At 43.2% G+C, this 12,793-nt stretch overlaps 2 protein-coding genes across 2 annotated transcripts; both read right to left on the reverse strand.

The window, feature by feature from the left end:
* Positions 1-20: 20 nt before the first annotated feature.
* On the reverse strand, positions 21-5,745 carry LOC120672809. Its single transcript, XM_039953401.1, has 9 exons — positions 5,288-5,745; positions 4,800-4,891; positions 3,916-3,995; positions 2,995-3,036; positions 2,794-2,921; positions 2,276-2,456; positions 1,996-2,174; positions 1,139-1,381; positions 21-875 (listed from the first exon to the last, which is right to left on the reverse strand). Exons 1-9 carry the CDS (start codon positions 5,665-5,667, stop codon positions 632-634), a joined length of 1,569 nt encoding a protein of 522 aa, XP_039809335.1. The 5' UTR covers positions 5,668-5,745; the 3' UTR covers positions 21-631.
* A 192-nt stretch (positions 5,746-5,937) lies between these two features.
* Positions 5,938-11,847, reverse strand: LOC120673928 (GTPase Der-like). Its single transcript, XM_039954975.1, has 9 exons — positions 11,672-11,847; positions 11,372-11,597; positions 10,732-10,956; positions 10,388-10,644; positions 10,058-10,287; positions 9,345-9,470; positions 8,772-8,951; positions 7,277-7,414; positions 5,938-6,824 (listed from the first exon to the last, which is right to left on the reverse strand). Exons 1-9 carry the CDS (start codon positions 11,790-11,792, stop codon positions 6,513-6,515), a joined length of 1,815 nt encoding a protein of 604 aa, XP_039810909.1. The 5' UTR covers positions 11,793-11,847; the 3' UTR covers positions 5,938-6,512.
* Positions 11,848-12,793: the final 946 nt, after the last annotated feature.

The following is a 12,793-nucleotide window of genomic DNA, read 5'->3' on the forward strand; positions in this document are numbered from 1 at the left end:
TTTGCTGAAAACGAACAAAATAGTGGAGCTTTCTTTACATTTCACAACAGGAAGCCTTAACAAGATGCGTAGTTGATATAGAGAAAAAATTAAGTAAAAAAAAGTATGCGCGTGAGAAAAACAAACTAGCTATCCGCAATGGAATACATCCTTACACATGCTACTTCAACGCCTTATTACAAATTTGTACATACCACATACATGAGAATATGTAATAGGCAACCTTTCTATTCACACAAACATCTCCAAAATTCTGTATAGCATAGTAATATCCACGCTATTCCCTGGCAATTTTGGCTTACTACTCAATGGTGGCCATACTGATATTGGATTGCCTCCTGAAGTCAGAACTGTCAACTATGCAATGTGCATACTGACATTGGATTGCCTCCTACTGTGACAATGGGATGAGCGCATGATCTGCTGGCCTCCAATTTACATCACTATATAAGTAGGCCCCTGGCCTCCGAGACCAGTATCAACATGAACTATGTAGACTCTGAGCATGATATGCTGGCCGCCTCAAAACATCATTCAGTTGGGCCCTCTGAAATCAGTATCAACACAAACTCAGTAGACTTGGTTAGAGCTTCAGTATGTACAGAATACTCCTGCTGTTCGTCAATGAGCCTCATGTAGAGCTAATCTTTGTTATCCTTGAGTAGTCACCAACGTTGGCAACAAAAAGAGGGTCTTTCTCATCGCCGAAGGTATTTTTTTCACTCATTTGCTCCAATTCTCTGGTCAAGTCTTCCATTGTCTTCTTTAAGTTGGCCTTGCTCATCTGTCCACCTTCACCCATTGAGATGCCAACCATGGTGATTTTTGGGAGAAGAGGGTTTACTTGTAAATTAGTATTCATGTCAGCATCATATCTGGCCAGCAAAAAAAATGATGATTTCAATATGCTGATAAGCAATCCTTGTAGGTACAAGCAGCTGATGGATTAAGATATTAAATATTATTTTGGCTCTAAATTGTTGAAGTCATATTTGGCCCATAACAAAGTGTAATTTCATTGGGAACTCTAGAAAGATCATGAAATGCTCAACTAGATGCATAGGCTACATAGCACATGCATTTGCGTATGACAAAAACAGAGAACAGAAAAGCAGCAAGCAGCATCAATTAAACAAACCTGCTAAATTTGCTGCCGCTTCCTTGTTCTTTAAAATTTCTGTCACGCCCTGGCCATATATTTGGAAGCAGATTGCTAAATGGAAACTGAAATTGATTATGAACTTGGTTATTGTGACTTCTGCAGTTGTTGTCAATACTTGGCTCTGAAGATTGACATTGCTGATCATTTTGGCGGCAGCTATCATTCTTTGAAGCAGTAAAGCTGCTGGTAGTAGCTATGTTGGCAATCGAAACAGCAGTCCTGAAAAAGGTGAGCATAATATTAAAATACAGATGTTTCAGAATGGAGAGCAAAAGGTAAAATAAACAGATACCAATCAAACAGCCATCTTAGTATGTATTGCGTACTATTATTGATACAAAAATGATAAATGGTTGAACTGCTTGTTTCAGAATTTCACAAGCTCCAACATGTGACCTCTCCAAGGTGAAGATTAACCATTTTCCCACCTATCAAAGCTAAATCAATAACCGGGCTATCGACATATATACTTTACAGGCCATGAATATAAGGCTGATATTTCCGACAATTTATCTGTTGTGCTATACATAGTAATTCCAATGCTCAGTAGCCATGATAAACTAATTGCAGACTACAAGGGTAAAGAAAACTAGCAATAAACAATATCGACAGGAGAATGTTTTCCTTATGACACGAAAAGTATTTCCCATATGCAAGATAATTTTAAGGGTCACTGGGTACGCACAATTCAGGGTGAAGAAATTGAGACAATAAAGTATTTCATAAACCATGTCACTCAGACTCTGCTCAATAAGTTATTCTTCTACACAACTGAAGCAGTTCTATAAAATTTGAGAAAGAGAAGAATACAGCACGGCATTGCATCTGCACACCTTTCTTCAAATGAATCAACAACATAAGGGAATTGGGGTTGTATGCCGGCAGCCTTTCTCAACCATTTATTTCCTAGAAGAACTTTATCAACAACATCAAGAAGCTGAATTTCTGCAGCTTTAGTTACAACATTTAATGGTATTCCAGCTGGACCAATCTCATTCATCAATTCTTGAACCTAAATCAAAAGCATCTCATAATATTAGCCCATAAATAAGATTCAAGACATCTTCTCAATAAAACAAAAGGACAGTTTATGTTCATAAATGATTATAATACCTCTGGGGGTTCAAGCAAGCTATCAGCACTTTCTTCAATTATTTCTGATGTTAAACTATCATCAACGATATCCCTTCTACGTTGCACATGGCGATTTTGCATTATTGAATGGAAATGTTGATCCATTGAAGCTTCAAGAATATTGTCCAACAAGTTTTTATCAAAAAAATATGGTGTGTACCTGACATCATGAGCATAAAAATTCATATCAGGCCTGTGTTGACATATTTAAGGCATCAAAAATACACATTTGTTTTTTCCTAGAACAGTCCACCATACAAACCATAACACAGTAGAATAAAAACTATGTGCATATCAGTGGGCTATATGGGAACATTTCAGATTCATCTTCTTCACATTTGACAGAGACCAAGACATCATACAAAAAGGAAATTCAGTAACAAAATAATAAAAACAAAGAAGAAATGAAAACATAAAACAGATAATCCAGAAGAACATCTATAGATAGTATATAATTATTTAAAGAATCATCAAGGAGGCATCAGGAAGGTCCATACCATCTAATTCCATCGTTTGTGGCCACTGCAATATTTAAGTTTTGAGCACTAAAAACAGGGACGCCACGAAGTCTTTTCCTTCTGCCCCTTTGTGGAAATGATTTCAGTAGTTTATTGGCAGCCTTGACCTAAAAGGGAAAACACTATAACTCCAATGACATTGCTTAAGTTTGAGGAAGATATAAGAATTTGGGGACGGACCTGCTTTTCATTTGGAACAAACTGAAACATGTGAGGCTTTTCCTGTACAACAACAATTATCTTTGATGTTACCAACAGGTTTACAGAATAATTCTCAGTGTAAATAATACATAGACAAATATGACACAACAACAACAACAACATAGCCTTAATAATACAATATGTAGCTGGTGGTTATATTTCAAAAAAGGAAAAAAAGAGAGAAGATATGATAATAATACAGTGTCAACCTAATTGAATCAAACTATGAACTTAAGCGTCAATACATGAGTACATGACAATCTGAATCTGTGAGCAGTATATAAAAAGTGTAGTTTAGCTGCACCAAGAAATTATGCAATTGAAGTTTGGTTAACCATCTAACAAAAAAAAACAAGCACTTATTCATGTGGCCACTTGATATCTGGGATGGCTATCACCCTATCACTGTCATACATTGGATGCCAAAGCAAATCTAGCGTATAGACTCAGGAGTCATTAAGAGGCAACTCCACATACAATATCATCAACAGCAGCCATGGATGCCACTTTTAAGAATGTTTCCCCTATTATTGTAGGGTCAAAAGAACCTATACACAAATTACTAAGAATAAACTGCATGACCTCCATATTTGTGAGTCCAGTTGGGTTTCATCTCTAGCTTAACCATTCTTTCTTAGGATTAAAAGGCTTTGTTGTTACTTTGATCAAACACAAGTTATCATGCGGCAAACAAAACTCCGATCATGATGGTTACCTGATCACATAAAGCAGCACCTAGAATTGTACATTACCAACTTACCATACTATAAAGAAAAAACAGACACAAAAGCTTACCACTAACACGACACAAGCCAAGGGTAACTAACAATTTAGTAAGAGCAGCCTTATCATGAAAAATGACAAGAAAACATTGTTCTTAACAAAATGACCATAACCAACCTTGAAATGTTCATATGCTACATCAAGGCGACAAGCCCCCACCATGCCACTTGGCACATTTAGCCGCTTAACATAGGATACTGGAGATGATTAGACCAAGTTAGCTAAGAATCCTTTTCAAATTCTCACTACATATGTTGTAGATAGATCTGTAGAACTTTTTTTTGTAGGAAAGGCATTAGTCAGAACTCAGACATTATTTGCGCTTTGAAACAACACTATTACGAGTATTAGTAATACAAGTAAATAATACTTCGCAACAAAGCACTATTTCTTGCTATAAGATATGCCAACCTGACACCACTACTAAAACTAAGCCTGTAAATTACATCCAGAGAAATAACAACGCTGAAGTGAAAGTGTTTCTTGACCTGCCAAATAGGCAACCATGGACATTTCTTCTATTGGCAAAGCTGGTCGCAGCCCATTTCAGCTCTCATCATACATGTTTGATGTTCACCATTCCAAATGGGGGTCTTCACACTAAGGTTTGGGGTTCAGGAAGCCTATTGACCTAAGAAATCTAGAGCTAAGAATTGGCTTCAGGGAACTTTTCTAGGCCCTGACAAAAAGTAGCTACCAAGGTTGGACTTGAAGGAGAAGAGTGAATTAATGGTTACTCCCATGTAAAAGCTGGAATATCCTCCCCAACACCAACCCAAAAAACAAGGTAGCCCTGAATCCTGATGCAAATCTTAATCCATTGAAACCTACTAGTTAAGAGGGTTCAGTTGTATAGAGAAAAATAGGAGAAATGAAATATTGTAAGCTGGGTGCACCATTTATATGCTCTGAACAAACATTAAATAACTATCCGGATCATAATGCATCAAGCAGAGTAGAGAAGCATAAGAAATGTTTAGTAACATCAATACAGCACATACCTGCATCATTCAAATCCATGAAAAACCTAAATACTGGGCCATTTTCACTCTTCTTCAACGGCGATAAGATCTTTTTGAACCATGCAGGAGTCCTGAAACAGAATAAATTTAAACAATTAGAAATGGGAAACAGAAAACAACTAGTGTTATACAGCATTGAATCCTCATTGACCAGCATGCTGAAAAATAATGTGCAGGAATAGAATTGTCACATTCCCAGTTTCCCCCATTGCCTGGTGGACTCGTGATTATACATGGGAACCACAAACTTCTCATGACGCGCATATTTACATCAAACACGACAGAGTCGAATTGGATTCAAAATTCCGTCGGGGTTAGCGTACACGCAATTCAGAGCTACAGGCGCCATCGTCAAAAGCATAATATCTGGTCTCGCCGGTAGCAACCTCAGAACAGGACTACGTGGATATGCGGAATCAGGCAACGGAAATCAACAGCTGGGGGGGGGGGTCAGGGTAGAGGGGTACCTGTTTGTGAGGAAGCGCGGGAGCTCGAAGCGGGTGGTGACGGCCATGAGCCCGTTCCCAGAGGGGTCGAGCATGGGGAACACCTGGCCCACGAACGCAGGTCCGCCGCCGCCGCCCTTAATTCTACCTCCTGGCTTGCCACCCGCGGCCGCGCCGGCGCCTGCCATCCGCGCGCCCGGCAGCCGCTCCGGGCCGCGGCGGGGTTCAGCGGAGGACGACGCGGAGGAGACGGGGAGGAGGAGCGGGAAGGCGAGGTGCGGCGCCGGGTGCGCGGGCGAGGTCGTCGATGAGGTGGCGGCTGAGGATGAGGAGGAGAGGAAGGGGAAGGTGGAGGAGGCGAGGGAGTGGAAGGGGTTGGACGAGGAAGAGGAGCGCGGCATGGTGGACCGGGGAGGCAGGCCTGGTGGTGCCCGACCGGTGGTGGTGAAGAAGTGGGTGTGTGGCGTTCCCTTGGATTTGGGCTTGGAATCGGGGTGGCGCTTGGGCCGCACGCTTTATCCGATGCCATTCCCTGATCTTGCCAGTCAAACCGTCTGCTCGACGATCCTTGGTTACAGTTAATCAGTTATACTAGACGTCAAGAGAACGGACAGAATAAGCAGTGCTTCAGTTTAGTTCAGGAAATACAAAACTTTAGCATACCAAATTACTGTTATCAAAAGAAAAAGGAAATTTATTTAAAAAGAAAAAGGGATAGACGAATTTGGACCGTGCAGAATTACAGCAATCCCCCTGAAAACGGAAAATCAGAGGAGCTCCCAGTATGGCGTAGGCTAAATAGCTGTACCTACCGCTATAGATAATCGGTAAAACAATGACTGTTTATCATCTGAGATCATTCTTATCTATTTTCTGTACAAAAACAGGAGGGTGCACAAAATAAAATAAAAAACGTCATTTTGTCAGGTCCGGAGGAACTTGGAAGCCCAGCCTTGCTCCGATATTAATTAGTGCTGCCTTCCTTGGAAACACTTGATCTGAGGCTTTACCTCCTTGCTGTGCTTGTTTCTTGCAGCCATTGTTTCTTTCGAGCATACAGTCAACGTGTATGCGTCACTTCCTGACCCGCCAACAAAGTTCTTTCCTCTCTCCGAACCTCTGAACTGAAGTTCAGCTGGCGGTTTCTGTTTCCTCAGCAACGTCAACTCCCCAGAAGTATACAGTTCAAACATGAAAGAACAACTCCCCTTCTGCAGGTTAGGCTGATACTGGTGTGACACCCACTCTACGACAGAGATGGATCAGATACCGTTATTCTCTTGTCTGTTCTCATCCTGGCAACCCTAGGCCCGACATTCCTGGTATTGCTCTTTGCACATGCTTTTCTTGGAATAGAGCGTTGTACAATCCGGATTGGTATTCCCCCGATGTTGAAATCTTCCTTGAGAGACTTTGTCAAGAACCTGATATCTGTATCGGATAGCTGAGTCTTCGAACTCATAAAGGCAACAAATGTTGGTGGCCGCGCTTTCACTTGAGTGAAGTACTTGACTTTTGGCTGTGTGGCTGAATCTTTCCAGGAGTGCCGGCTCATAACCTATAACATAATACAATGTATTTGAGGCAACGATCGATATAAATGCCTACATGGCATGAATGACCAAAGAAGCCAATAACTTAAACATGATGCATCAAATTAGACTGAGAGGTAGACATGAGAGTGTACAAAATACGAAGTAATCTTAGCAAGCATAGATGCTGGACTGAATCCATACTTGCTTATATCAACCACTAGAAGGAACTGCATTTTCTAAAGACCTCCGAAACTATCCCACGTTTCATTCATACAGTTCCACTTTCTAGTGACATAGGCAACTTATCTTACACAATTCAAATTGAATCTAAGGGTCAAGATTTAAGTTCCTTACACAATCTAAATTGAATATAAGGGACGAGATTTAAGTTCCTATTCTCCTGCTTAAGTGATTGTTCCTACTGGGAACACTCAGAGAAACAACTAAATAAACTATCCGTGGATAGGATGTTTACCTTACGCAACCAACGGTTGAGTCGAGAGGTTGACAATCTTAAACACCAGTTTTCATAAGTATCTATAACCTGGCGCATGACAGCAATCCGCCCTCTCCCCTCCAATGCTGACACAAAAACAACCGGTATTCCTGTAACCTGCCAAATGGGGGAAAATCAATCTAGTTAGGAGGGAGCATATACATAACACTATAGATGGCCATCGGGCCGGGCCGGCTCGGCACGGCCCGAGCCCGGGCCAGGCACGGCCCGATTGTGCCGGGCCAAGAAAGCACGGCGGGCCGCCGGGCCGTGCCGAGGGCATGCTTCGTGCCGCATCATCGGCCCAGGCACGGCCCTAGCAGGGGTCGGGCCGGCCCGATGGCCCGACAGGCTGGCTCCGTGCCGCGCGAGTACCGTAGTCGCGCCGCCGCATCCTCATCGCGCGTCGGTGGGGCCGTGCCGCCGTCGCCGGTCGTCGTCGCAGCACGTCGCCGGTCGTCGTCGCAGCATGCCACCGCTTCCCTGCGCGTCCGTCAAGGCTACGCCACCGCCAGGCCTCCACCTCGCGAGTCAGGTGAGGCCGTGCTGTGCCGCCGCTTCACCGGACCTCGACCCCGCGCATGGCCATATTTGGAGAAGGGGAGCGCGAGCCGCCTGAGAAGCCGAGCGGAGCAGGAAAAGGAGTTGAGGGAGAGAGAACGAGAGACGCGACTGTGTGGACGTCTGGACGAAATGAACTGCCGATGCGATTGAATGCATTGTGAAGTGATAAGGTTTTGCTGGCCCCACCACGTGAAGAGTGCTCAGATTTTTTTGGGGGAGTGGGAATGCGAACGTGTGCTGTTGCGTGCTGGTTTGCTTGAACCGGGCCGTGCCGGGCGGCACGTCGTGCTTGGGGTCAGGCCCAGGCACGGCCTGGTACTCCGTGCCGGGCCAGCTCGGCCTTCGGGCCGGGCTGTGCTCGTGTCGGGCCAAAAAAACGGGCTTCGTGCCGTGTCGTCGTGCTTCGGGCTGCATGAACATCTATACACAACACAACTGGAAAGATAAAAGAGAAAAGCTAATGCCCAAGAAATTTAAACTGTCACCAGATATTAACAAGTACTGAGTCAAAAGAAGTCAAGTGACTTTGCCAAATGAGGAACGTGACAAACTGTTCCAACAGTAAACATAGTGAAGTATTTCCATTTATGATGATCACAAAAAAAAAGATGTTTGCCTCCATACTACAACTTAACATTTTCACAAATATCAAATTCATCAATGAATGTGCCTCATCAACTTTAAGGGAAAAAAAGGTTAGATGCAAATATAGGGTCCCAATATATTTTACAATTTTTTACATTGCAATTTTCTCGAAATTACAGGTATTCAACCAGCCAGTAAGTGAACATTTATGTTACCATTCAACAATTCCGTTATAGAGTAACAATATTTAAACCCATTGTGATTGATATACGATATCTTCAAGGATGAAAACCAGCATATAAAGAACTACGAAAATAACAATTACCTGAGGAATGACAGTCTGAATTTCTCTAGGAACAGCATCCATCACCTTCTCAAATAGCCTCTGGTTATCTCTAAGGAGATCCATTTTATTGACAACCACAACAAGTCCACGGCCCTCTTCTATTGCCTGTCGTGCTATCACAACTTCTGGGTGATTCATACTACTTTTGGACATCGCAATCTACACGTCCATAGAACTTTATCAAGGGATTGGCAATTATAATTCAAACAATATTTAACATGGATGAAGAATTGAAGCCATCAGCCAAATCAGACCAGGACATCAAAGAGGTTGCTACTGACGCCCTGTGATTTAAATGGGACCGACGGACTCCAGACCATCAAGCTAACAAAATCTAAAACCAATATCCATCAAGCCTGGTGTCATGTAAACATGTAATTACTGAAAAATGTTGAGGGAATGATTCACTATTGTGCCATGTGATTGATGCTATGCAGCTAGCACTAGATAAGTGGACAGGGGAAATGCGTCTGCTTAACCACATACGACCAAGTGTGCAAAGTCAGAAATTTACAGGTCATTGGCTCTGCAAATCAAAATGAAAGTAAGTACCTTTTCAGCATCCAGGACAAGAGCAACAATGTGAGCTCTCATAAGGTTTTTTCTTGACTGCACAACACTCAAAGACGCCGGCCCTTTCTCCTTCCCTGATCTTTCCATCCAACCTGCAGTGTCCACCTGCACCATGAAAAGGAAGAAAATTATTAGATCATAAGCCACCAAGAACCAAAAGTTTTGATAAGTTTAGCTTGCTTGAGCACTAAATTATATGAAAAATTGCCGAATGATATGATTCAGTTTGGCTAAACTATTAGCTGCATAGACATAAGACCATCCTTGTATTTTGTGGCATCAGTTTGTAAAGCCTCTTTAACCATCGTCCTAGCCCCTAGTCATTTTTCTGTTCCTCAGCAGTTTAAACAAATACACATAACAATAGGCAGAGGATGAGCCAAATAAAATTCTAGTACCCTTGAACTTCAACTATGAATAAAAGAGGTGAAATCCACACTGCACACAACAGAAAATAAGCACAGTTCAGACTTCTTTATTGTCACAGTTATTGGTAGTAAGATTCTTTTAGCAAAAAAAATATTATGAACTATTAAAGCATGCAAAATAAAAACAGGTTACATTTCCGTGTTGCAAGTGTCACTACAGGACATACCATCACTAATATTTACAGCATAAACACAAAAGTGTAGCAATATAATATAAAGTTGTGCGAAAGGAATATTAAACTGACAGAGAAGTAGTTAACTTACTAAATACACAGTTCGGTTATCGAACTGAAACTGAGCCCGAATAGAGTCCCTTGTTAAACCTGCCTCTGGACCAACCAGAACTCTTTGTTCTTGCAGCAAGGTATTCAAAAGGGTAGATTTCCCAACATTAGGACGTCCCACAATTGCCAACTGCAAAGGCAACTTGCTCTCATAGCCTTCATGGGCCTCAGTTTCAAGCTCAGAGGTAGGGTCAGCTGGGTTGAGTCCATCTTCACATGTCAATGTAAACCATGAATAGTAAGTTCGTAGGTTGCAAGCATGGGTCCCATCTACAACAAAAAACATTTACATAAAACACTGCAAACTTACTGTTTGGAAGCTGAGACATGTACTCCTCAAACAATGGCCTAAGTACCTCATAAAGTTCTGCCATCCCCAGCCCAGTCTCTGCAGATATTGCAACAGGATCTCCAAACCCCAACCTGTGTGCTTCTCCAGCAGCAGCAGTCAGAACTCCATGCTCATCAAGTGACTCGGACTTGTTCATTGCAACAAGGGTATGTATCCCAGATGCATGCTTACGCAGCCATTGCCCAACCTCAAGATCCAGCGGCTGTAGGCCATCCCTTTAAAGACAATTATACTTTTACTAGGCAACAAGTAATAAAAACTTCACCTGACTCCATGATGAGAACAAGAAATATTCAACTCACCTCACATCAATCAAGAAAATGGCAAATTGGGACCTAGCTAACACATTCCCTGTCATGTCCGCTGTCCGAGCGAGAATGCTTCCAGAAGTTGCTGCTGTCTCGAGCCCAGCTGAGTCAAGCACACGGAAACGGAGATCTCCAAGCTTCGCAATTCCTTCACGGATATCACGAGTGACATGATCCCCAGGAGTATTGTACACCAACGCCTCCCTCCTCCGTATAAATCTAACACAAACATTGAAACAGTTCAAACAAGAAATTTAAATTTAGTCAAGCAGAGCTAGAAGATAACATAATAAGATAGAAATTCCGATATTTAAAATGGAGAGCAGAAACCTCATGTCATATTTCATAGTACTAGCATCAATTGCAGGTATATGTAATACACGGAGAAGATAACAGCTAAAAAGCAGAGCATCTATGCATATGTGCTGGAGAGTCGAGACATATGTTTGTACCAGTGCAAGCTGAACAGAAAGTCACGTGAAAACTGAGCTTCTTACGAAAGGGTGTTTGTGCTTGTGCTAGTGGTGCGGTCTGAGACTCAAGGCGGCCTCAAGGTGCTTGTGGAAATGCTTGCCCTTGGAGCTGCACGCAATCTACAGCAAACGTCTGGATGCCTTCGCGAGGCGCGTCTCACCTGTTGAAGAGGGCTGACTTGCCGACGTTGGGGCGGCCAACGAGGATGACGGTGGGCAGAAGCGCGGCGTCCACCTTGGTGAAGTCGAAGCGCGACTGCTTCATTGGGTTCTTCCTGACCTTGGCCTTGCCCTTGGGCCTCACGGGGGGCACAAACTCCTCGGAGGCAGTGGAGTAGCCGAGTCCGGCGGAGAACGGCAGCCGCGGGAGCGGAGGAAGCGCTCGACCTGCGTGGGGAACCGGACGATGAGCAGACGAGGAGGGTTTAGGGGTTAGGCTCCGAAGAGGAGGCGGGCCTCACCGAGAGGCGGAGACGACGGTAGGCTCCGGGCGGAAGGGATGGGACGGTGGTGCAGCAGGGCCGCAGTAGCCGGACGACACCGGCGGACGGCGGCGCGGAGAACGGCAGCGGCGGCCGCCATATTTTTGGGAAAGAAGTGGAGAAGGTTGGGGGAGAGCTAGGAGGGCAGATGGGCCGCTACACGCCATTTTGTTTCGTGTCAGAACCAGGGTTAAAAAAACCGCTGGGAACCGGACCGGTTACCGCGGTTACCGGTCTAACCGGCCCGGACCGGTTCCGGTTCCGGCCGGTTCAAACCGGGCCCAAATTCAAATTTTAAATTTGAATTCTAAAAAATGGAAAAATCCCCAAAAAAATCTTAAAAATACTTCAAGTTGTGACGAATTTAATGATGTCAAATTTTTTCAAATATTCGTTCATTTAGTATACTTTGCGAGCATTTGAAGTTAAACAAAAAAAAACGTGCATACAAAAGTATACAAATACAATGTAAAAGTAGTAAAAAAAGGGTTGGAGGGTTCATTTAGGCTAAAACATGTTATACAAACATTCATTTAGTATACTTTGCGGATATTTGAATTTAAACAAAAAAAGAAAGAAAAAATTGAATTTAGCGGGTTACCAGTCAAACCGACCGGTAACCGGTCAAACCGGACCGGTAAACCGGTCTAACCGGCCGGTTAGCCGTTCGAAACCGGTATAACTGCGGATTTTGAATTCAAATTTGAGTTTGACCGGTTTTTACCGGTAACCGGTCAAACCGGACCGGTTAGCCGGAACCGGACGCCGGCGGTTCGGTCCGGTCGGTCGGATAAAAAAACCCTGGTCAGAACAGGCAGGCCCTTGTGCGTCCACGTTAATTTGGGCTTGCTAAATGAAACGGGAAACTTCCGTACGAGCAAATGTGAATTCCATGCTGGTTCTTGGACCAGTAGAAAGTTTGCTCATGTCAATTTAGTTCATTTCAAGAATGTTCCTTCCTTCCATCGAGTTGCGAAATCGTAAAATAAAAAATTCAATTTTGAGCTGTAAGAAAAAACTTTAACTATCCTGTGGATCTTCGTGATGAATCCAATCCGAACATTAGCATCTCTAACAGATTACTCATTCCTCTTTCCAATA

The sequence above is a fragment of the Panicum virgatum genome, chromosome 5N (assembly GCF_016808335.1).
Source record: "Panicum virgatum strain AP13 chromosome 5N, P.virgatum_v5, whole genome shotgun sequence".
Lineage (NCBI taxonomy): Eukaryota > Viridiplantae > Streptophyta > Magnoliopsida > Poales > Poaceae > Panicum > Panicum virgatum.

Coding starts and splice junctions, on each gene's coding strand:
- LOC120673928 (XM_039954975.1), bottom strand. CDS start 11,792: ATGGCGGCCGCCGCTGCCGTTCTCCGCGCCGCCGTCCGCCGGTGTCGT. Junction 10,645..10,731: donor ATTTTCTTGATTGATGTGAG/GTGAGTTGAATA, acceptor TTGTCTTTAAAG/GGATGGCCTACAGCCGCTGG. Junction 6,825..7,276: donor TCAACCGTTGGTTGCGTAAG/GTAAACATCCTA, acceptor ATTATGTTATAG/GTTATGAGCCGGCACTCCTG.
- LOC120672809 (XM_039953401.1), bottom strand. CDS start 5,667: ATGCCGCGCTCCTCTTCCTCGTCCAACCCCTTCCACTCCCTCGCCTCC. Junction 2,922..2,994: donor TTGTTCCAAATGAAAAGCAG/GTCCGTCCCCAA, acceptor TTTCCCTTTTAG/GTCAAGGCTGCCAATAAACT. Junction 2,175..2,275: donor GCTTGCTTGAACCCCCAGAG/GTATTATAATCA, acceptor CTTTTGATTTAG/GTTCAAGAATTGATGAATGA.